This window comes from Palaemon carinicauda, chromosome 9 (genome assembly GCF_036898095.1).
Source record: "Palaemon carinicauda isolate YSFRI2023 chromosome 9, ASM3689809v2, whole genome shotgun sequence".
In the NCBI taxonomy this organism is placed as follows: domain Eukaryota; kingdom Metazoa; phylum Arthropoda; class Malacostraca; order Decapoda; family Palaemonidae; genus Palaemon; species Palaemon carinicauda.
In genome coordinates, this window is record NC_090733.1 from 147,457,761 (window position 1) to 147,483,238 (window position 25,478).

At 36.5% G+C, this 25,478-nt stretch overlaps 2 protein-coding genes across 5 annotated transcripts in view; one reads left to right on the forward strand and one right to left on the reverse strand.

Annotated features, from left to right (window-relative positions):
• LOC137647250 (homeobox protein 3-like) overlaps positions 1 to 25,478 on the forward strand; it is a 270,280-nt gene that overhangs the window by 168,370 nt on the left and 76,432 nt on the right. The gene's annotated exons all lie outside the window — the stretch shown is intronic.
• Positions 1 to 25,478, reverse strand: part of LOC137647249 (uncharacterized) — an 82,590-nt gene that overhangs the window by 33,742 nt on the left and 23,370 nt on the right. For 3 of the 4 annotated variants that reach the window (XM_068380636.1, XM_068380637.1, XM_068380638.1), the window contains exons 2-9: positions 21,336 to 21,463; positions 20,239 to 20,420; positions 19,005 to 19,128; positions 18,502 to 18,650; positions 11,726 to 11,915; positions 11,020 to 11,168; positions 9,948 to 10,112; positions 3,615 to 3,793 (exon numbers count right to left, since the gene is read on the reverse strand). In XM_068380636.1, coding sequence (XP_068236737.1) covers positions 3,615 to 3,793; positions 9,948 to 10,112; positions 11,020 to 11,168; positions 11,726 to 11,915; positions 18,502 to 18,650; positions 19,005 to 19,128; positions 20,239 to 20,420; positions 21,336 to 21,463 — 1,266 coding nt within the window. Of the gene's footprint in view, positions 1 to 3,614; positions 3,794 to 4,608; positions 9,170 to 9,947; positions 10,113 to 11,019; positions 11,169 to 11,725; positions 11,916 to 18,501; positions 18,651 to 19,004; positions 19,129 to 20,238; positions 20,421 to 21,335; positions 21,464 to 25,478 lie in introns of those variants that run through there. The other variant, XM_068380639.1, reaches the window with a different exon arrangement.

The following is a 25,478-nucleotide window of genomic DNA, read 5'->3' on the forward strand; positions in this document are numbered from 1 at the left end:
ACAGTCACACCCCCCTTCCTTCAACATCTCAGCTCTCACACCATCCATACCAGATGCTTTTCCTACTCTCGTTTCATTTAGTGGTCTCCTCACTTCCTCTCCTGTAATCTCTCTCTCCTTCTCATCTTCCATCAACGGCACATCAACACCTGCAACAGCAATTATATCTGCCTCCCTATTATCCTCAACAATCAGTAAACTTTCAAAATATTCCGCCCACCTTTTCCTTGCCTTCTCTCCTTTTAACAACCTTCCATTTCCATCTTTCACTGTCTCTTCAATTCTTGAACCAGCCTTCCTTACTCTCTTCACTTCTTTCCAAAACTTCTTCTTATTCTCTTCATATGAATGACCCAATCCGTGACCCCACATCAGGTCAGCTCCCCTCTTTGCCTCACTTACCTTGCGATTTACTTTCACATTTTTCTATCTATACCTTTCATACTTCTCTATACTATTACTCTGCAGCCATTCTTCAAAACCCCTCTTTTTCTCTTCCACTTTTACCATCACTCCTTCATTTCACCATTCACTGCCCTTCCTCATGCTGCCTCCAACAAACTTCTTGCCACACACATCACTTGCAATCCCAGCAATATTTTCTTTTACTAACTTCCACTCCTCCTCTATATTACCAGTTTCTCTTACTTTCACTTCGTCATATGCCATTTACAACTTTTCTTGATATTTACTTTTTACCCCCGGTCTTATTAGCTCTTCAACCCTCACTAGCTCCCTTTTACATCCACCTACTCTAGTCCCCCACTCTTTCGCTACAACTAATTTTCCTTCCACCAAAAAATGATCAGACATACTATTAGCCATACCCCTAAACACGTGCACGTCTTTCAATCTTCCAAACATTCTTTTAGTTATCAACACATAATCCATTAACGACCTTTCTACCACTCTTCCTTTTGCCACTCTTACCCATGTATACTTGTTTTTATCTTTCGTTTTGAAAAATCTAGAACTTATCACCATCTCTTGCTCAACACACATATCTACCAGTCTCTCACCTCTCTCATTTTCACCTAGTATGCCATACTTCCCAATGACACCTTCTACCTCTCCAGCGCCCACTCAAGCATTTAAGTCACCCATGACAACTACATAATTCCTTCTACCCAGTCCTTCTACACACCTAGTTAATTCATACAACAACTCATTCCGCTCTTCACTTTTCTATATACAATATTTACATTTATTCATTTACAAACAAACATTCTTAGATAAATTATTTGACGATATTATTCGATTGTAATTGTTGGGAAGTAGTAGTAGTATTTTGTAATTCCCAGATTACTCGCAAGTGTTTTCCAGCGCTGTATTCAGTTTCTTTTGATATGGCCCATGCTTGAAGTAATCTTTGTTTTCCGGAGTTTCTCTTACTCTTACATTCTTTAATTATGTCATCCAAGGGTGAGGAATAAAAGCGTGGGCATAGATATTAGGCCTATAGCTTATACAATTTAGTATAAATTTGCTTAATTTCATGCTTCGGGGAATACATAGCAGAAACAATCGGGGGTAACGGACACCCCTTTCCCCTGTTATTGGGAGGTTCAACTGTATTTGAACCAGACAAATGAATGAAAAACATTACTCTTGTTATAAGAAAAGGACTCTAGGGTTACTATATGGGGCAATGAAGAATGGAAAAAATCATGAGCACCTACCGCATAACACTACTGTTCATCAATACAAAGGAATAGATTCTACCATGCACACCTAAACTACTGAGGTTAACCAAAAAGTGATCCTAAGGTTGAATACATGTAAAAAAATTAAAAAAAAATGACTAGGACTTAAAGTGGTGTGATATAACATGTATACTTTGCTGATTGTGAGACTAATCTGAAAGCATTATAAAAACTTGAGCATGAATTTACTTTGATTGCTTAACCAGACCAATGCCCTTAAATTTCCAACCCTTCTTAAATTACAAATTGATTACTATTATATTGGATTAACTGAAAATGTCTTGTGATTTAAAAAAAAAAATTCAAGGAGCTTCTTTCCAAAACTTTTCATTTGTTGCTGGTTGAAAATGGAAGTGAAATATGAGAAAATTAACAGACCGTTGTGAAGCATTGTATACATTAAGGTCAAGTTGGTTATTCATGTAATAATCGTATGTCAGATGAGTTCCTTAATCTGACAATGGGATAAAATAGCTTCAAGACAATGCTTTAGGGATTAACACAAATATTCTACTGTTGATTTATCTGTTGTTATCAGATAAATTATTTCACAAACAGACCCATTTCAAAGTTGATAGGGCTTAGAGAAATATTGTAATCAAAATATATCCCAACAGAATGTTAATGTAGTTGCAGATTTGGCCAATATATTAGCATCTCCAATTACTTAAAACATTTCAAAGACAATTTCTATGATTTAAAAAATTTCTGGAGTATTTGTAAATTACCATTAGTTTCTATCAGCCTTCAATATTAACATTATTGTATCAAACCGATAATTGATGAACACATTGAAAAGTTAATAGTGCATATGATTCAACTAAAGGCCCTTAATAAAAAGCCTATTAAGTACGATATCCCTAGTTGATATCAAAAAAAGAAAAAGAAATATTGTATAAATAACAATGGCACCCAACAAATTAAGAAAACTTTTCAAGCAAGTTAATTTGGTAAAAAAAAAAATTTGAATACAAAAAAAAAAACAAAAAAAAAAAAACGTTGCAACAAACTAATTGCAGCACACATTCAAAAGTACAGCACACTAAAATGATTGCGATGCACCAGCCGTAAAAGGGGTAGTCCGGTTTATGAAACCACGATCAAAGGATACAATCTATACAAATTTAGCCAAAAATACTTTTTGCCACAATAAAAATAGAATCAACTGCAATATCTCCTTTGCATGAATTCAAATGACCAAGTCAAAATTTTGTGCAACAACTTTAAATACTATAGCAAGTAATGCAGTAAAAATCCTTGGTTTAAAGTAGGTTTCTTTAAAATTATTACTTCAGTATATTTGGGGTGTTGTCTGAATCTATGTAAGAACCCTTCAGATGATTTACCACATAAAAACCCCACATTCTGACTGTTCAATTATTAAAAAACTAAGCTCTATTTCAACATTAAGAAAAATTTGTTTGACTTCATTCATGACAATATTAATAATAGCTGAAAAATGGTGTAGCATCACTTTGTAGTTGTTTCAAAATACATGCTTCTAAAGTTGGAGCAGCCTTTACTGCAGGCTAATATGCCACAATATCTTTTTGATCTTACACTTCATGGAGGAGAGAGCTGTTGTTTTTTGTTGAATAACATCAGGAGAAAAGGTGACTTTTAAATAAATAAATTTTTCTATTACCAAATGACCAAGTAAAAATGAAATCAATTCGTTACAAAATATTTTCAAGTCTTAACATTCACGGTATTCTTCAACCGGACAGCCCCAAACGAGTTTCTACCCCACGGAAATTTTTCAGAGAAAAGAAGCTGTAAACCTCATGTACTGCATTTTCAATTGGTTAGAGATAATATTTCTACAGGAAATTCAAACCCCCTTTTCCATATACCTACTGTACATGTCATTCTCCATACAAAATAACAATAAAATAAAAGTGATTTACTTACATGACTCCCCAGCTTTAGCATATATATCATCTAACACTTGGACAAGCTCTTCATCCACTTCTTCTCCAGTTAAGTTCAACTCCTCTTCATTCTTGTTTTGGTGAATAGGGTGTCTTTTTGGCTTCTTTTTAGGAGACTGATTGAGCAATTCTTCTAGCATTGGAGATGGTAACTCGTTCCTGTAAGAATTTGGTAATTATCAAGTGCTACTTATATAAGTTGATGCATCAAAGTTTAATTATAGTTTGTATCTGAAATGCTTTAAAAGTAAACTACTGTATATTAAATAAGGAGTTCTAAGAATACGTATTTTGCTACTGTCAACTTAGAAAAGGATTTAAAATTATCTTAAACAATACTTGCAAAAATGTTTAGTTACCTTACATAATATTTGCAAAAAGATTGAAAGTTACCTAACACAATACTACTGCAATGTTGCGATGAATATTGTTTCCAAGTTAATTTTTGACAGAAATTGGATGAAATTTTGTATAAAGTGTTCCAAATAATGAACAGTGGATACTTACCAGAATTATATATATTTCTTTCACATTACTGTGATTTCATTATTACCTATTCTCCAAGATGAAAAATAAAGTAGCAATTCAAAGTAGTTTTCACTGCTTATACAGCAGTTTAACAAAAGTTTGATCTTCAATGAAAAGTGAAAATTTTTGGTTAGCCAAATTGGAATTAAAACAAGGACTCATTCACATTTCAAAAAGTATTTGAAAATTCACAAGGGTATTCATAAAAGCTTAAATTCTACATCTTGAATTTAGAAATAAAATATTTTTTTTTCTATTCTGAAATTATTCTTCAAAAATCTTCTTTCGAGAGATTTATAAGCCTCATAACCATAACAAAAGTTACATAGACAAGATAAAAGCCGTTAGCTTCACAAAATAAACAGGGCAGTATTACAGAACTTTGTTACTATCATTAAATCCTATTCAATCTGTTTCATGTAAATATGCAAAATGAGACTAACATGTAATTCTGTGATTATAACATTCTTTATTAACAGTTGGCAATCCCAATCTGGTTTGTAATGGGTATGATACTGGAAGCTGAAGAAAATACAAAGAAATCCTCAATCAATGAGTAAGATCACGACAAGATTCTTGAGTAGGATCACCACAATATTCTTTGAGTATGATCACCACAAGATTCTCAAGTTACAAGATTCTGATATCTACAGCAAATTACAATTTTATCATAACTTTTCAAGGAAGCATCAAGCTTAATCATTGAAAATAAAAGGTACTGATGACAAATTTCCCAGATGAACCAGATTGTGCTACCCAAAACAACATTGAGCAGAAAATGTATATAGCTTGAAAATTTACATCTAACAAATGACCAACAGCATCCTAAGATATTGAGATAAGTTCCATTAAATTTTTGGAAATATCTTATGCCTAGATGATAGGTAACATCACTGTACAAAAGAATTTCTAAGATTTAAATTATATTTCACGATTATAGGAATCGAAAAGAATAATAATTTATGGTATACATCCTCCTAAAAGTAGCAACTTGTATCAAGATGATGCCTGTAGCAATCGAAATGGAGTTAAGGAAAGATTTTCCATTAACAAAAATAAAAAATTCTTGGGGCAATAAATGTTAAGATACTGTAGAGCAATGATTAAGAGGCAAATTTTCTCTATCATTGAACGATTATGTACAAAAGCTTCTTAATAATGTATATAGAGGGTGAAAAAGAAACTTTTTTCTTACTTTTCCATGAGAAAATAATTCTTGTTTGATTTAAATAATGTAAACTGATGCTTTTCAAGATAAGGAAAAATAGTACTGGAAGAAAAACTGCACAAGTTATATACAGATATATAAAATTAATAAAAATATAACCATATACTAAACAATTAGCTTTAGTAAATCTTTTCATCACTAAAATAAAACTATCACACTTTGATACAAAAATTTGAAAAATAATAAATCTGACGACAATCTAAATTATTAATGTCCAATCCCTTGAATATTTTACAGGATTGGATAATATTGTACATATATATACACAAGACAATAACATTTAAATAAACTGTATGAGTTTCAAAACTCATTCAGACATAAGAAGGTACTGCAACACAAATTACTGGAAACAACATTTTACGGTAAAGCTTCCAAAATTAACTTTACAGGTTAGGGATTACGTCATTAACGTCAGTTTAATCAACACATCATTAAATAAAAAAAGCTACACCGAAAAGTCCCAGTCACATGCAAATAAGCATTTAATATTCAACGAGTCCCATGAGTAGGCATGGAAAGGAAGAATCCTTTGGGGAAGCAGCAATTTCAATCATTATATAAATTGTGGCAAATATTGTGCAAAATAAAAATAAAGTTTAGAAGTTTAAGAGATAAAAAAAAAAAATTGTCTCAGAAAGGATTCTTCGGGGAAACTTGTGATTAATGAGAGACTATAAGCATTATCATTACTTTTCAGTTCAAATTTACAAAACTTAATCTGAAGGCAAGTACCAAATTGACTAGATATAAATTACCTACAAATTTAGTAATTAAAGGTATCCTTTGACTAGAAATCTATGGAATGCAAAATTGGCAATAGTTTCCATCAAAGGAAGAAAATACAGTCTCCAACCCACAACAGTGCTAAACAGAAACGGCCCAATACTTAAATATGTTTCAAGGCAAAATTAACCAAAAATAAGATTCTTAATCTACTCCCCACAGAATAAACAACCTATGATGTTCTACCTACTTTGGAAACAACCCAATTCTAAATACAAATTATAAACAGGTCTCTTTCATGTAGGAAATAACCATAATACTAAAATAATCTCCCATAATCGTGAATTGACCAACAGATCAAAACTAATTAAATCAACCAAGTAGATTTAGAGAGCACTTATCATATTTTAATAATACTGTAATGTAATTCAGAAGACAATTTGCTGAATGAAATGCAAATATCAAAAGAATGAGGAAATAAATTTTAGTTGAACAAAACTATATATCTTTTGAACGATCTAAATTCAAAGGATGCAGAATTCCCTCTGCAAATGAACCAAAATATGCTATTACTTAAATATCTCCATTCATATTAGAATGAATTTAATCTTGCTGTATCAGAAGTCTGACCTTGATTATCAAGTACTCCAGTGTCTACAGATTCATTCACTTCGCAAAAATCAGGGGGTACCACCACTCCCGATTTCCTTTCATTGCCATTTTCACTAAGCCACTGTTCATTGAAATTCATATTTGAAAAATGGTGCATCATGACACAATGGCAAAATAAAGCCCATTGTAGCCAAGAATTTTGAATGATAAAAGTTTCTGCAACTGGAGGGAATGGCTGAGACAGTGCAGCTTCATGCCTGAAGTTCTTGCCCTCTCCTCTCCTGAATGGCTGTGAAGAACTAGGGACCCTAGCAGTTTTCTTAAAATGCTTTATCTGCTTAACTCTATTTTGGGACTTGCGCTCAGATCCCGATTTTGCTTTTTTATTTACAAATTCTCTTTGAGATGTCAAATCAATTTGAGATTCTTTTCTCTTCATTCTCCTATCAATTATATCTGGAAATGTATTTGAACTCTTTGGGAATGTGACAAAGGATTCACAAACTTCACTTTGTACTTCACCTTCAGAGACATTCACTTGTTCAGTTTCTGTAGCAGTATCTGTGGCAGAGGATGAACATTGTGAGGCGATTTCCATATCTACAGACTCTGTGTCAGTCTCGTCATCAAATTTTCTCGATTTCATATGATTCCACATCATACCACAAAGAGAACATAACTGGCCATCACAATCATGAGCAAAGTGTTCCAGTAACTCTGCCTTTACCTTAGGTGGGGTTTTAAGCATGGTATAAGTTGACTGTTCCTTGTTGATAGAGTGCAAAGAATCCTCTTCAAACGATACTTCCAAATAATTTTTTTCATTCAAAACTAAACGATGCTTTGACTCTTCTTCATGGAGTATATCCTTATATATTTCAGACAATGGCACAGGAACACATTTGTCCTCTTCCTCTGCTTTGATATCACTTTCAAGAGTCTGTAAAGGGTCCCTTTCCTTTTCTTCTTTTACCTCAACACAATCTAATTCCTCACCAAATGATATTTCATCCTTTCCCTGATCCTCTAATTCAGGATGTGACCCTATTTCTGTCTTTACCACATTCACTGACTCGGTTTCTAAATCCGACAGATCGGTTAAATTGCCATTCTCATTGACTTTCATGATATCTTCCAGTTTGGCAGTCTCTTCCTTAATATCCGACCCTGTCGATGTTTCCCAAACAAACCCTTGGCAAGATATTGGCTCTAAGCTTGCATCTTCCTCTTTAAAAGGTTCTATGATATCTCCTTCAATATCTTCAATCGGTGTTGTAGGAAGTTCTAAGGGCCTCCCTGAACAGCTCAAGTCCAAAGGCTGATGAGAATCATACATTCCGTAAAACCCTTGTTCGTCTGAAGACAAGGGTAAATCTATCGTTTTACTGTATGGTGGGGTCAAACTCATTAATGCCAGCTCATCAGACGAGGGTAAACAGTTACTCCTTAGTGTCCCCCCACTATGGTTCCCAGGCTCTAACAGCAAATCATCACTTTCTGAAAAACTACTGCGATCCTTGATGGACACACAAGCACCTAACTCTGGATCACAGGATGTTAATATATTTGAAATGTCTAAAGTTGGCTGAATACAAGATTCTGCTAATGCCAGCATTTCTGGATCTATACTATTCAACTGTGATGCAGCAGCAGTACACTTGGACTGCTTACCCAAATCTGCCAAAGTATGAGCATTATTAATAGCATACTCGCCATTTTCCTCCGAGTTACAATTTACAAAAGCTTGTGGGATCAAGAAAGGAGCAGAATTAAATTGGAAAGAATCTTCTCCAGATGAGATACAGACAGCTTTAGGAGGTGAAGTAGGATCTAAACCAGAAACAGGACTCAGAGTGCCATAATCACTAGTGGGAGAGGGCTGAACCAAAGAAGGAGAAGCGACGATGACATGCTCGAGATTTACAGGGATTGGTTCTTTCGGATGTAGCTTTTTGAAGTGCTTTACAAGATTCAAGTTTGTGACATAGAACTTGTCGCAGATAAAACAATGATGTTTAGTTGGAACTTTGTTACGGGAATGATCTTTCGAATGTTTTGCAAATACCTTCCTATCTATTGGTTCATTACAAATTGAACATAAAAGAGAAACTTGTGGCCTGGACAATGATGAATGAGAAGGGACAGGAAAAAAGGTTGGAAGGTCTACAGCTGCCTTGCTATGCTTAGGGAAATCTTCTTGAAACACAGTGAAGGGGAGGTAAGCAGGGACAGGGGGTACTATAGGAGTGGGTGATATGGGGCGTAGGGAAAGTGCAGGCGGGAGACACAGATGGAGGATGGAAACTTCGTCCAGCCCTAACGCCACAAAATCCAATTCCTTTGGGCAACGGGAGGACTGGCAGGTATAAGAGGGCTTGTACTCTAACCCAAGATTCTTCCTTTCACGCTTACGCCTTTTTCTGTAGCCACATCTACAACTGTGCCTAAGGAGGACCAGTGTTAGCCAGTGCATGCATTAGCAACAACCAAAATCTATAATTCAGTCTCAATAAGAGACTGTAAAAATTAAGCAACGTGCAAATGGTTACAGCTGTCCCTTACAACTTGTGTGTATTGTATGTAAACAAAATACTGTACATCTCAATGTAAAATATTTTCCATGTACAATATGTGCTGCCACCTTATTAATACATATCAGTTTAACATTACTTTCCCCTTACAACTGGCTAAAGACCTGTATTAGAAAAAATATTAGTAAAAGTAGAATGTCTTCACCTTATTTACCTCCCTTAACAATTGTATCCACAAATGGTAAGGGACGACAGTTCAACGTAACACAAAAAACAAAGGCATCTAGCAAGAATAAGGTTATTCAATAGCTCTATGTACAACTAATCCTAAATACTATACTTCTTGTTAACAAATCCCATTAAATATTACTATTGGATGCCTTAATCTGCTATCAATAACCAATTCCTTGCTGCCTCAAGACAAAGTACAACATAAATAGTAACAATCAAGCACCATTGTATCTTCAGTCAATCTATTATGCAGTGAAACAAAATCAGTCATTCTGCAGCACTTAATAGTGTTACGAATGTTTATGTTACTAAGCTACAGGCAAGAAACATTCTGATCAGGCACAAAGCATCATTCCACCACAACCACCCTCAAAAAGCCAAGCTCCAAACATTCAGTAAAAGCAAGCATACAAGATAATTTTCTTCAAAATTTAACTAATTAATGAGTATCTAAACTTACTTCTTATTACAGAGTATGTCATTGATTGACGGCTGAGCAGCAGCAGAAGATCTTGTCGGATCTTCAGGATGAGGTCCTACGTCTTTACCGGCAATCCAGAGCTCGTACCTCTCTGGCTGGAATCGCTTAACAAATGTGTCCATTGAGATCTTAACCATGTCTCCCCTGAAAAATAACAAAGCAATAGTTACTCCATTCAGTAATAAAAAAAGATTGGATCTAACAAGTTTAAAGGTTGAAAGGCCACTCATGAATAGCAGAGGCAAGGGACAGTGACACTGCCTTTGCAAGCAGAACCATGCCCAAGAGAATGACCATATATCATATGATCAGCACCCAAGACCCCTCTCCACCCACGCTAGAACCAGGGAGGGCCACGTAATGCCTGCTGCCGACTCAGCAGGTAGACCTATAGGCTCCCCCAAAACCCCACATTCTTAGTTCACAAGGATGATAAGGTTGCAGACACTAAAGGAACTAATAAGTTTGAGCGAGACTAAAACTCCTGTCTGGTGCTCACCTGGCCGATACGTTACCAATAAGGCTAGCAGCATGATAGTCCTGCTGTATGAAAAACTCAGTGGTATGGCTAAACTATTAATTAACATTGATAATAATGATGTATAAATATGGAACCTAACAATGAAAAGCAGTTGGTCCCAACATTTATAAGAGTCAATTAGCTATAAAATTGAAATATATAGTCAGCAATTGAGTTAAAAACTTCAACAGCCCCTTTTTATTACATAAAGAAAAACCTTAACTCTTTATATACACAAAGAGGCTTGAAAGACTTATAAAAAGTTCAAACTAGCACAATACATCACTTTACCATCAAAATTAGTGCTAAAGCTGTAAAAAGATGATTGCTAAAACATATAAATGCTTCTTTTACTGGATAGGAGTGGGGGAGAAGACTTAGCAAGGACAACAGAGTAATTTTCAGATAAGAGACTAATGATTATCCTGAAAAGATTTTCCTATATTCTGATTGGAAACAGTTATAGGATCAGGAATTTTCTTCAACAACAAAGGTAGAGATTTTAGAAACACAAAGACAATAACTACATACCGACACTGGCACTGCGTAGCACGTTTGCCATACTCTACCCATCTTGGCATGGCAAAATTAGTCGATTCAGCACAATTGAAACCATGATTGAACCCAGCATGATACCCGTAAGGAAAGGTTATCATGATTTCTCCCGCCTCCTGTGTGATCTGAAATAAATGAATTGTTACCCGAGAACTTCTACCATACTGTAAATGAAATGACATCACAATATAAGTAATACCATGTACTGTATTGAATAAATAAAGATATTCAAGAACATCACGGTTCATACATGCAGAACAAACAGTAAGACTGATTTTTAGTTTCTTGGCATCCGGACATCGAAGGTCACTGACACAGATATCACTTGTTATAAATACATTGTAAAAACAAATTCCATTTAAACCATAAAAGCAAACAGGTCAGTATAAAAGTTTAGACAATACTCCAATATAAAACCTTCTTAAAGCTTAACAAACGCCAAAAATGATACATTAAGAAACTTTACACGTATAAAGCAAGTATAAAAAAAGAAGTATAACCTTCTTCAACGTAATTCAATTCAAGCATTGTTTTTCTATGGCTAAGCAGGAAAGGTCATTGTCAATGGACTAAGTAATCTATACAGCCATCTACTAATTCTATATCAAATGCTATAAGTCTGCCTTTGCCTTTGCAAAATAATATTTTTAATCAAACAATTCAAAAATATGTGAATACAAACCTTGTTAAAAGGAATTGAATACTGCTTAAGGATCTGTGGAGACATCAGCGTCATCTTGTGCCGCAGGTACGCTGGACATGCTTTGAAAGAGTTGGGGAAAAATCCATTGGCCAATCTTTCAAGTCGCCGCCCATGTTCCGGAGGTATGGCATACCATGTCTTTGGTGATCCAAAATGCAAATAGTTGATACTGTGGAGTACGTATATAATTAATTATTAAATCATAAAAGCTCAGGTCTCCACCCAATAGTGCAATCTAATAAAAGTAAAATTTCGCGAGTTTTATCAGATTTCAGCTAGGTATAAAACTAAATTGCTTATGTACAGTCACCTTTCAATTGAATTTGCCCACTCTAAAAACAGTGTTAACTACTCTGCTAACTTCATAAGAACATTGATGAACCTCTTCTAATACAATAATACAGGGCACCAGCCGCCCGTTGAGATACTACCGCTAGAGAGTTATGGGGTCTTGATTGGCCAGATAGTATACATTGGATCCTTCTTTCTGGTTACAGTTCACTTTCCCTTTGCCTACACATGCACCGAATAGTCTGGCCTATTCTTTACAGATTCTCCTTTGTCCTCATACACCTGACAACACTGTGATTATCAAACACTACTTCTTCGCCAAAGGGGTTAACTACTGCACTGTAATTGCTCAGTGGCTACTTTCTCTTGGTAAGGGTATAAGAGACTTTAGCTATGGGCAACAGCTCTTCTAGGAGGACACTCCAAAATCAAACCATTGTTCTCTAGCCTTGGGTAGTGCCATAACCTCTGTACCATGGTCTTCCACGTCTTGGGTTAGAGATCTCTTGATTGAGGGTACACTAGGGCACACTATTCTATCTTATTTCTCTTCCTCTGGTTTTGTTAAAGTTTTTATAGTTTAAGAAATATTTATTTCAATGTTGCTACTGTTCGTAAGATATATTTTTCCTCGTTTCCTTTCCTCACTGGGCTATTTTCCCTGTTGGAGCCCCTAGGCTTATAGCATTCTGCCTTTCCAGCTAGGGTTGCAGCCTAGCAAGTAATAATAATAATAACTGAATAAAGTAGACTAAACTGTCAGAGGTCTCGGGGCTGGCCTTCCACTAAGCAGTAAAATCTGAAGTGAACTAAGACCCCATATTACAGTCTACAAAAATACTATAATTTTTTTATTTTCAGATAATTTGTATTTTCCTGGCTATAAAAACCAAGTCATTTAAATGTTATTTACTCAGTTGCTGTTTGGCAACATTATATGGTTGCCAGCATCCCACCCATTCTGGGTAGGAGCGGCTAGGTCAGCATGACTCGCATCACTTACTCATGGTCAAAACGTGAGTGGTGGAAAATTTATATTAAGTGATTCATGGTTAAATTTGCAGTTTGTTCCAATACGAAATACAAACCATCATTACTTAAACGGTGCATCTTCCTCAGGAGGGAGGAAGTCTCAGTGGAAGATATTATGTTTGTCCAACTCTTAACCCAAAGGATGATAATAATGAAAATCTACAATGGCTTGTACAAGAAGCAAGGTTGAGATGTCAGCCTTAAAACATAAATGATCAAATCACAGCCCAACAAATTTGTACAAATGTATGAACCTACTTTTTTTTTAATTTTAGTACTGTATGTTCAAACTTAAAAGTCGGAGATATTTTTAACTAGCTGTTGAGTGGTCTTCTATGCTGATACTCCCAAGGAAAGAATATTCAGAAGAAGAAAAAACAATTTATTTATTCAACTCTCTAAAACACGTATACTGAGTGCCTGACAATTAAAAGGTTTAAAGGCTACTTATGAATGGCAGGGGCAAGAGACAGTGACATTGCCCTATTGAGCAGGACAATGCACTAGAGACTGACCAAATATATACATATGATCAGCACTCAAGCCACCTCTCCACCCAAGCTAGGACCAAGGAGGGCCAGACAATGGCTACTGATAACTCAGCAGATAGACTTATAGGCTCCCCCCAATCCTTAGCTCACAAGAATGGTGAGGCAGCAGTGACCAAAATACCTAACAAGTTTAAGCGGGACTCGAACCCCAATGTGGCGTTCACCAGTCAGGGACGTTAGCACATAAGCCACCACAACCCTGTGACAAATAAGTAAGCCGTCCTTCAAAGACATGTCTCAGACTATTAGTTGTGCAGCAACTACTGGGCCCAAGGAGAAAGTATCCAGTCTTTTGAATAATGTGTGGGTAAAGTGTTTTGTTTCTATCAAACATCAACACTAAGGACCGAGATACTAAGTGGTTCTTGCGGAAAGCTAAGGTTGCGGCAACACCATGTATATGTTAGGAGCTTTAGGAGGATTTATAACCTTCAAGTATGACTCACTTGAGCAGATTGATATGGCACTTTTGTTTATTCCCTTCTCATTTCAACTTGTGCTTACAAACAGATTAGGGATGGTCAGTCAGAAGGAAGCAGTTCTTTTTTAAAGTAATAATGAATTGCCCTTACAGGACAAACAGATTATCTGTCCAGATCATGTTACCTTCTTGATCATCGAGATAGAGAAGGATTCAAATCTATTATCATTAATTCATGAATTTTGCATTTTGGTAAATTCCGGAACAAAAGATGGAAACATATCTTTCCATCTTCGGGAGCGTTTAGAGATAAGAGGTCATATAACTCACTCTCTCTTTCCAGAGGCTTAAGATATAAGAAAGAACCTCTTGAGAGTAAGGTTTCGATCTGAAGCATTATGAAGAGATTCATAAAGTGCCATTTAAAAGTCATTAGAAATTTAATAACACTCCATGAAGTGGATTTTAATTCCCGAGGTGGACAAGAGTGCTCAAAACTCTTCAGTTTAAAACCTGGCCCACGTATGAGAACTAGCCTTTTACCACAGTGACCGAGAAGTTTCTCCAGTAGGAAAACTAATACTGTAAGTCTGGAATAATGGAATAGTGGCCTTGAGTGGAGAAATAACCCTTTTATAACATCAATCAGTGACCTTGAGAGTGAAGCAATATCCCTTCTTAGCATCAATCAGTGGCCTTGAGTGAAGCAATATCCCTTCTATAACATCAATCACAGAGAAGTGACCATTTTCCTTGGAAGACTGCTGCAGAGAAATTTTTGGAGGTGCTGGATAATTTCCAGTTGTAAAGAGGTAGGTAGTGAGTTTTTCATGATATTTTTCACACTAGGTTGATGTAGATGGTTTGACAACTCTGGAAGTTCCCTAGAACTTACACGAGAAGATCCGGAAGATCTGGGTACCGCTCCACGTGAAGCCACTTTGGGGTGACTAGTGTTACACTTGGGTTTTTAGATAACCTGATTTTGACCAGCACCTCATACATCACAGAATAGGGGAAAGGCATAGTCGTCCATTCTGTCCCACAGATGTCGGAATACACCCTCCATCGCTGCAGCTGGATCTAGAACTGGGAAAAAATACACAGAATTTGTTATTCAGATAAGTGGCAAACATATTTATAATCGGGAGGGAACCCCACAAAGCCAGGATACGCGACCACTTGAGGATTCAAAGACCATTCTGAATCCAACTATTGTCCCTAGTTAGCTCAGTATGTCTGTTATTACGTTCCTCTTCCCTGGAATAAACCGTGCTGAAAGGTGAACGGCCTTTACTTGGGACCAATGGTGTACTCCAGCTGCTAACAAGCATAGCAAATGGGATACAGAGCCCCCTGTTTATAGATGCAAGTCACTACAGTCGTATTGTCACTCATCAACACTACCGAGTGCCCTTTGATTGTCTAAAGAGTAACACTAGGTGTGGTGCCTTCAACTCTGGTATTCATGTGGAAGGACTTGACTTCCAGTGACCATGTTGCTGAAACTTGTTCCTTCCTGAGAAGTGCTCTCCACCCTTGGCAAGAAGCTTATGAAAAAATAAAAACTCTGGGGTTGGAATCTATAGGGGTGATCAGCTAACAGATTCTTCACCTTTAACCACCACAAGAGGGTTGTCTTCACATTTCAGGGTAGTTTTAATTGCCAATGGGGGATCTGATATCTGCAGTCACTGGCTCTTTAATGATCATTTTAAAGAGCAAAAATGCATCCTTCTAAAGGAAAATAGTTTCTCAACGGAGGAAAGATGGCCAAGGAGCTTATACCATGAGTGAGCTGGATGAACAATAATTTCCAGGAAGGGAGCTGCAACCCATCTGAAGATGGATACACTCTAGGTTGGGCAGAGTCTATCCAAGTCCAATTACCATATTTGGACTTATCCAAGTTTAGCCAGACCTCCTGCTTTTGGCAAAAATCAAGAAAGAGGTCCCTGCGATGAATGAGTTATGATCTTGACTCTGCTATAAGAAGCCAGTCGTCCATGTAGTCCTATTTCCATGGCGTGTACCCATGAGGAAACCAGAGTGAACAGGCGGGTGAACACTTGTGGTGCTGTAGAGAGGCCTAAGCACAGGACCTTGAAATGGAATATTTTCTGAAAATAAAATGTAAGTACTTTCTTCACCTGGGATGGAAAGGTACTTGGAAGTAAGTAATGTTCCAGTCTATGGTCAGCAGGAAGTTGTTCTTTTTGATGGCTTGAATGACAGTACTTGGTGTTTCCACCTTGACCCTTGTATGGAGTACAAACTGGTTCAAACAGAAATGGTCTACCAAAAAGATGTTGCTGAAAAAACCTAAAGACCTGTTTAAGGCTTCCTCTGCAACAACTATACTGACCATATAAGACAGCTCTTCTTCTTCCAGCAAAAAGTCTTACTGGGACCCCTTCATGTAAAAGGACTGATTCTCGGAGTCCGAGTTAATGGTGGGCGACAGCTCACGAATGGGACGCGGTACCTCAAGTGAAGTACTTCTACTGCCAAGGAGATCCGCCTTGAAGACTGCCACATTATCCAACAACTTTGCAAGCATCCCCTGACTGGTGGCAAATTGGAGGACATGCTTTCCCTTACGAGAACCCCTAAGACCTCTCCCCCTTCGGTTAAAAGCAAGTCTTCCCATGAGGATTTATTTTCAGGATCAGGCAGAAACCTTCATTATGGTACCTGTTTCACAGGAGATGGTCAAGGGACTTGGCAAGTTGTAAAACGTAAAGCCGCAGCCCTTTTAAAAAAGATGACCGACTCGTCTTCTCACACTTTTCCACCGCAGTTGTTACTTCAGCAGGGAAAAGTGTAGGATGGGTTATATTATTAAGAAAAAGTGTAGGATGGGCATTAATATCAAGAAAAAGTGTAGGAAGGGCTATAATATTAAGAAAAAGTGTACGATGGGCTATAATTATAATAAGAGTTTTTTAAGTACAGAGCATTCCTGTGTCATTTGCTTAGAACATTTGGCAAGTACTGCATCTCTTCTCTTAAAGAAGCAGTTTGGTGAAGAACAAAATCCAGGGCATTCACCCCTGAATATACCAATTTCTCAGATTTTTAATCCTAGCATCTTCAAGGTTCTCTGAAATAAAATATAATATGGCTCCTGACCAGTGGTCAAGGCTGGCATAGCGGCAAACTCCACATTCTGCAATTCAGGAGCTGAAATCAAGAATGCAAGGTGGGGAAGTTTCTCACATGATGTTCCAGGAGTTAAATCTGTGATGTCCAGGTCAAATGGAAAGGGATTGGGTATGCCATGGAGTTCACATAGTTTTCATGCCTTGATAAAGCACCCGCATGCAGTTTTGAGGATCGACAACTTCAATAAGTTCTCTGAAGCCGGCACTTGTCTGTTCAATAGTTCTTAAGCATCTCTTGCTTGGTTTGACAGTGGTTCGTCGAATATACTGTAGTTACTTTGCCATTCTGGAAAAATCCTATAAATAGCAAAATTCTACTTGAAGATCGAGAACTTGGCGGTTCAACAAGCTCGTGTATATGCCTAACCAGGGTCATACCTTTCAAAAAGTGAGAGGCCTTTCCAAGACCTGAAGTTGGAACCTCTTAGGGGGGAACCCCCAGAGGCATTTACTATCACCTCTCATCTATTTAGGAGAGTCCTTGATCATGATATAGTCAGATTGAGAGCTCTAGTACTCTGATTTATGAATGAAATACTTGGCTCTCATTTAGGGAAAGGACGTAAATTCTTCACGACCTGAAAAATCTCTCCTCTCCCACCTGGGTTCTAAAGAATGAGATGAAGCTATACCCAGAAAGAAGAGAAATGCATATATTGTGAGGTAGAAGATAGAAAAGGTTTCCTCTCAAAGCTAGAAGCCTGTGGGGAAGAAAACAAAGCAGTATACCCTCAAGCAAAGAGAACTCAACCCCATGAAAGTGGAAGGCCACGATACACAGGCTATGATACTATCCATGACTAGAGAACAATGATTTGATTTTGGAGTGCCATCCTCCTAAAAGTGCTGCTTACCATAGCTTAAGCATCTCTTCAACCTTTACCAAGAGGAAAGTAACCACTGAACGATAAAAGTGCACCAGTTTAACCCCTTCAGCAAAGAAGAACTGTTTGGTAATCTCAGTGTTGTCATGTGTATGACAGAAGAGAACATGGAAGAATATGCCAAACTATTTGTGTATGTGTAGGCAAAGGAAAAATAAGCCATAACCAGAAAGAGGTAACCAATGTAGTACTGTCTGGCCAGGCAAACAACCCAATAACACTAACAGTAGTATCTCTAAGGGAAGCTGGTGCCCTGGCCACCCTACTATGGAATGTGAGCTAAATGCTAAGGTAAAAGAAATGCAGAACCAGAGACTCGACTACCTATCATTGTAAAGTTTTTAGGATTGATAAATGAACAAGATATATAATTACTGAAACAAAACACTCCTTAAGGTATCAAAACACCTACCTGTAAAGATCCATATCTTCTGTATGCCAAGCAAATGTTGTCTTCCACATACCAAAGTACAAGTATGCTGTGTTAACACCTTCAATACTGATTCCGTAGTCTTCGTTTACATAGTCCAAAATAGATCCCAAACGATTAATATTCCATTCCTGCAATCATAAAACTAGATTTAAAAAAAAAAAAATGAACAGATATAAATGCATTATTGAGTGAACAAATACTTCTAAAACTAATTTCATTTCGGTACATTATGAAAACAATATGCAAACATTCATAGTTAAAGATGTAAGCTAAAGGAAATAAAACAAACAAGATTAGATAAAAATGTGATTTTAAAAGATCACAAAATCCTAATTCAGAAATTTTATACAATCTTCATTTTAAAGTATAAACATAGACAAGTAAAACTATGTATAATAGTAAAATTGTTAAACTGGACATCATGTGAAAATTAACTTCTTGTGGCTAATCAATGCACGAATAATATGTACTACAACACTTACATCAACATCTGGATCTGTAATGCTACCAGAAACATCGGCTCCATATATGGGAGAAACGTAAGTAATATTCTTCCAGTATTTCCTCTCCAAGTCTTCAAACGATGTGTGCCTTGGAGTACGGTACCTATAGAACAATTTCTATTAACCAAGATATTTACCCAAAAAGGAGTGAACTATAAAAAAAAAAAAATCCTAATCACCAGGAAATGTTAATATCCTTAGCACCAACAAGAACTTGCTTCAGACACTTATTTATTTCTTCCTGGATGGTCCTGTATGTACTCTTCTTTGAAATAAGTTTTGACTGTCCTTACCATGAGAGAAAAAAAAAAACACAGTTTATGTGCAAAACAAGAAAAAATGCTTCCAAAAATTCTCAGTCAACTCATTTAAAAAATATATAAAGAGAGAGAGAGAGAGAAATGAGAGAGAGAGAGAAATGAGAGAGAGAGAGAAATGAGAGAGAGAGAGAGAAATGAGAGAGAGAGAGAAATGAGAGAGAGAGAGAAATGAGAGAGAGAGAGAAATGAGAGAGAGAGAGAGAAATGAGAGAGAGAGAGAGAAATGAGAGAGAGAGAGAGAAATGAGAGAGAGAGAAATGAGAGAGAGAGAGAGAAATGAGAGAGAGAGAAATGAGAGAGAGAGAGAGAAATGAGAGAGAGAGAGAGAAATGAGAGAGAGAGAGAGAGAGAGAGAGAGAGAGAGAGAGAGAGAGAGAGAGAGAGAGAGAGAGAGAGAGAGAGAGAGAAATGAGAGAAATGAGAGAGAGAAATGAGAGAGAGAAATGAGAGAGAGAGAGAGAGAGAGAGAGAGATGAGAGAGAGAAATGAGAGAGAAATGAGAGAGAGAAATGAGAGAGAGAGAGAGAGAGAGAGAGAGAGAGAGAGAGAGAGAGAGAGAGAGAGAGAGAGAGAGAGAGAGAGAGAGAGAGAGAGAGAGAGAGAGAGAGAGAGAGAGAGAATCTCCTAGAATGGGCCAGTTGTTGGAGACCAGTGTAAACAAAGAAAGCAGAAATCTCGCAAATCAATACCAGGTGACATTACCATGCTTCTACTAATACCAATTGGCTTAGTAGTACAGTGCAGTATTCTTATTTGATGCTATATTCATCTCTGAAGAAGAGGTTATAAAAATTCAATATAAAACACTAACTGTCATCACTGTTCAAATAATATGGGCATATTTAAGAGACAAAATTTGTAACAAAGATTTCAGAAAGAGGATAATATATTACCTGTCACTATTTGCTAGTTTGCTGAACTCTCGTACAGTCATGGCTTTCTTCTGGATGTTTATCTGTTGATAAAGACCTTGCTTGCCTGTGACCACCTGACAAATGGGTGCAGGAATGGTCAAATCCAGGGCTTCTAAGTCATAACCTTTTTTGCGTGGGCACCACTCAGGGGGAGGAATAATCTGTAATTAAGGTTTTCCATTACTATTTGCTCTTCAAAAACATAAAATCTTTGAATATTAAAGCATATTTTTTTGTAAATGTATGTTAAAGCTGATATTATAATTAATGAGTCACCAGTCACTTGTGTTGGCATAGTAATACTTTTAACAAGGTCATCTTGTTTAACATTCTGTATAAAAACAGATGAAAGCTAAAACTTTAGAGCCAGTCATAATATAATTAAGAATCTTAAAAGTATTCTATTTAATGTACTGTAATGCCTTATTAATGCCACAGAACTCCAACATGAATTACAGTAGAAATATCTACGAGACAGAAATTCAACTTTCCTCATTAATGTGTTTCCAAACACACTTGGGGCAATTCATAAGAGTTTTGCATAATACTCAGCAACAAATACTGTTCTACCACCTCAAAGTTATGTATACTACTCAGTAGCAAATACTGTTCTCCTACCACCTAAAATTATGTATATTACTGAGCAACAAAGTTATGTACAGTATACTACTCAGTAACAAATACTGTTCTCCTACCACCACCTAAAATTATGTATACTACTCGGCAACAAATACCGTTCTCCTACCACCTCAAAAGTTATGTATACTACTCAGTAGCAAATACTGTTCTCCTACCACCTCCTAGAGTTATGTGTAATACTCAGCAACAAATACCGTTCTCCTAACACCTCAAAAGTCATGTACACTACTCCGCAACAAAATTGTTCTCCTACCACCAATCATAAAAAGAACATTATGATACAAAAACAATATGACAGGTGTACATGAAAGTACTTCTGTACAAAGAGCATAACCGATATGAAATCTATCACTTCAAAATTTAATGACAATTCCTATTATAAAAGGTAAAACTGCTAAAACTGCAAGTACTAACACGAACAACAAAGGGAAACTTACTTTAGCAAGGCCAGCTTTGGGTGCTCCTTGCGATTCAATGTACGCAATGTACGTCTTGAAGTCTTTAAACTCCTCCCAAGTTGGCCGGAAGACCATGATCTTGGGATGGTCGCCCATCTTTGATTTCTCTGAAAAAGAAAAGAAGTTTTAAAACAGGTTCAATAGTAAATCTTTATATGTCAAAATTCATGAATCCCACTAGTCAAGTAAAGTATCTAATTCATCTCTAGAAATTCACTTTAATGAAATTAAAATAAAAAAAATTTAATAAGTAACATGAGTAAAACTTTTTAAAACCCAATCCACCTATACTAACTACACAAAGTAAACCACTCCAAGTTTCCCGTGCACAACATTGTCTCACTATTACCAATCACATACTGAGACAAATAAAGGTCATACAGTACTACAAAAGGAACCGATAATTCGACTTGTGTTTTGATCAATAATTAAAATGGCAAAGGGATAATCTATCCCTGCATTATCATTAAAGGTTATTTGTTGGGATAATTATGAACATTATAACGCTGTAAAAAGTTAGGCTATTTTAGTACATTACTGTAAAATGGAAACCTTAACTCCCTTTACACAATCTCTCAAATAGCAGATCCAAAAAAAATTCTTAAAATATAAACTAATGCATCATCTCCATCAGTGTTTGAATTGCAATAGGCAGTAACAACCACTGATCTTGAGTATATAAAATTTGGTATGCATAGGTTCTTTATTGTTCCAAACATTCCATTTCAAAAGTAACTTTCCACGTCCATTGTTTCAAAAGTTCACTCAAACAATGCTTGTTTGTTATAACTGCTAGGTGTACATAAACTGAAGAAAGAATTTATATACATACATAATATATTATATATATATATATATATATATATATATATATATATATATATATATATATATACATATATATATATATATATATATATATATATATATACAGTATATATATGAGAGAGAGAGAGAGAGAGAGAGAGAGAATTTTTTTTCCTGCCTTTAATACAACCATCACAAGGTCAGTACATATCACTTCTATGGGTTAAGTTATACTTCACTCGAAGTTTTTACAATTCATTCCCCACTAACATAAAAAGTACTGTACTGTACTGTATTTTAGCTACCACTCCCACAGCTCTTCCATTCCTAAACTAAGGACCCTGTTGCTCTCATGCATCTTCTCTCGATATATTGCAAGAACCTTACTCAACCAAACCTTCTTCAAATATTTCACTTTTTCCTGCCATTTAATCCTGATAACATCCATCTTGATCTTCCAACCTTATCAGGTTCCACCTGATCCCTCATCAATCCTTACTTGATCTTGACCCTGATTATATCAGTAGTGTAATAATACCACATCTAATTTCTTCCTTTATCAGTTTTGCATGCAACGGCAACCCAAAATTCAACTTGACTTCCTAATTTTCTTTTGTTCCTGCTTCCCTTCCTCTTTACTTCTTAATGCTTGTTTCTGAACTATAAATCATCACTGGTTTGATTACCATATCATAAATCTTTATTTTCAATTAATAGTATTTGACCTCTTTGTTACATACATCTACCACTCCCTGCTATCCTAGTTGCTTTTATTCTACTTCCTCAGTATCACACCTCCTCTCAAAGCTTATAAGTATATCACAAGTAAGGTACTTGAAATAATCTCTCTGCTAAATCTCGGTATCTTCTATTTCTTCCACACTTGCTATAAACCATAACCAGTTTTACTGACATTTACTATTAGAGTATACTCTCTCATTCTAAGATTCCTGCCTCTCTCTCGCTGTAGTTTACAATTCTTAATTTCCAACTGTAACCCTCATACCATCTGCATCTAACATTTGTTATACTTTGTCTTAATCTCATCACTCAATATATACTAACCAGTACAAAGGAGCCAAATGCCTATCCTTGTTGAGGATAGGGAGGAGGGAAGGTTTAGAAGACCATACAGCACCTCCCCAAAAATAACATACCCCTCCAAAGATAGTATAATTAAGATCGGAAAGCTCCTGTGTAAAAAAAAAAAAAAACAGCGCATTAGCTCTCTGACAAGCATCATCTATTGACAACCATCTATTGAATTCCCATGGACACCAACTATTTATGGGATTTAAACCCTTTAAACAGTAGTAAACTACTGTAGTTATTTTTTTCTAATCACATACTGTAGGTATTATAATTATTCAGCAGTGGTGACAAACATGATTCATATCAAGAGGTCCGTTTTCTTTTCAAGTCCAGATGTAAATGAAAGACCTAACTGATCTGCACCATCTGTTGCCAATGCGTCCTACTAACGAAAGTCCTCAAGGAAATTCCAGTGACTTTTCGCTCTTCCCTTTACTGTCTTTGAAACCACTTAGTGCTACATCTGACTGCATGAAGACGACCCACAGCAGGCCTATTCTCAGAAAAAATGGGTTTACTGCATGGAGACTATCCACAGTAGGTCTATCCTTGAAAAAAACAAGGGAGAAAGCTAGGAATCTGTCAATGATTAGGACTGGCTTGGATATTTTTATATTTTTGGATTCTTTTCTTTTATAAGAATCTTTCTATTTCAACCGTTAAGGGGCATAGATCCACACTTAATTCTGTCCTTAAGAATCTGGTATTATATCTGCCTACTTCAGACATCATAGCAATGTATTCAGATTGTTTAGTATTAAAAAGCCTCTGGTAATAAAGTCTATTTCCTAGAATTTGGATATGGTTTTACAGGTAAAGTATTCTAGAAGGTCTCAATATAGGGGAAAAAATTAATTGCAATTTTTTGTGCCTCAGATACTTGTCCCCCCATTGTGTTCCAGGTAACTCCTAAGAAAGTGTTTCGAGGTAAGTCTCTGTGTTGGAACAAATATCTGTTTTCTTCTCTATCACAAAACATACAGGCTAATAACACCATGGATTTTCCATTTCACACCTATTTTTCACAGTAGGTCAGATAATCCTAGAGTTCTGCAAACTCTTCTCCAAGATTAGAAATCAAGCCTATTATAAAATATCTCTAATAGCTAAAATATATCTCATCTCTATAATCAACCAACTTGCATAACCTTGATTCAAAGACTTCCTCTTATGAGGCACTATGATGGGGTCAAAACTGGCGACCAAATTGAAACCTAAGATAAGGTCAGTCATCCGCGTCTCTGCATTCAGGTGGGCTAAGTACCAAGCGGGAATGATCAAATTCAGGTATCTGTATTTGGAATCGAAATGAACCTGTCTCACCCACAATAGCAGATTGATATAATTACATGTGAATTGCAAGCCTTTTTCTGAATCTGACAATTTATCAGTTGGAGAACTGAGGGGTGTCAACTGTCTTGGAAAGAGGAACGTCAGCAAATTTGACAGAATACAGTAAGAGTTACTGCTTGAAGGGAAATCTCCCTCCATGAGAACTTGAGAAAATATCGGGAGTTCTCTATCTTGAATGGCATTCACTATTACTAATTCACTTAGTTATTTACGGTTTTTGGACAAATTATCTTCTTTTTTTACACATACGCTCAACTATCACAAAAAAATTATCTACAGAGACTGCTTTTATCTTTTCTTCAAAATCCTTTGATACGGCGACATTGTAAACAGATTTGCATCTCACCCTGCCAAAGCCTCATCTGGGAGATGTGTTCTTACAAAATTTTATTGGGTTTCCCACATTTTCAGCATCTCCCTTGATTCACTCAACGCGAGAGGTTTGTCACTGTCCCTCTACCACAGATGAAATCGCCTTTGTTGTTGCTCCTCATGCCACTCACCTCACTATGCTCGATCAGAAGATTGTTTGTCATCATCCTTCATCTCCAACCCATGCCTTCTGCATGGGTTCGAAACTCTCAAAATTGTGTTCAGGAATGCATTTAGGGCAGTTTCCTTCATACAGAATTGAGGGTTTTGTTGGTGACCACTTCCCAGGCTTTATCAATCATCTTGAGGCAGCTGACAGCATGGCAATTTCCTTTCAAAAACTCTCGGAGGGTGAGGTTGGTCCCTTCGGTGCACTCAAAACAGAGCTGGAACATTGTTTTTGTATAAAGCTCATTGAAATTTGAGATCACCTGTTGATCTATGGATAGGTGAATTGGAGTGCTGTTGGGCAGCATGACCCTGATCCTTCTAAATGTG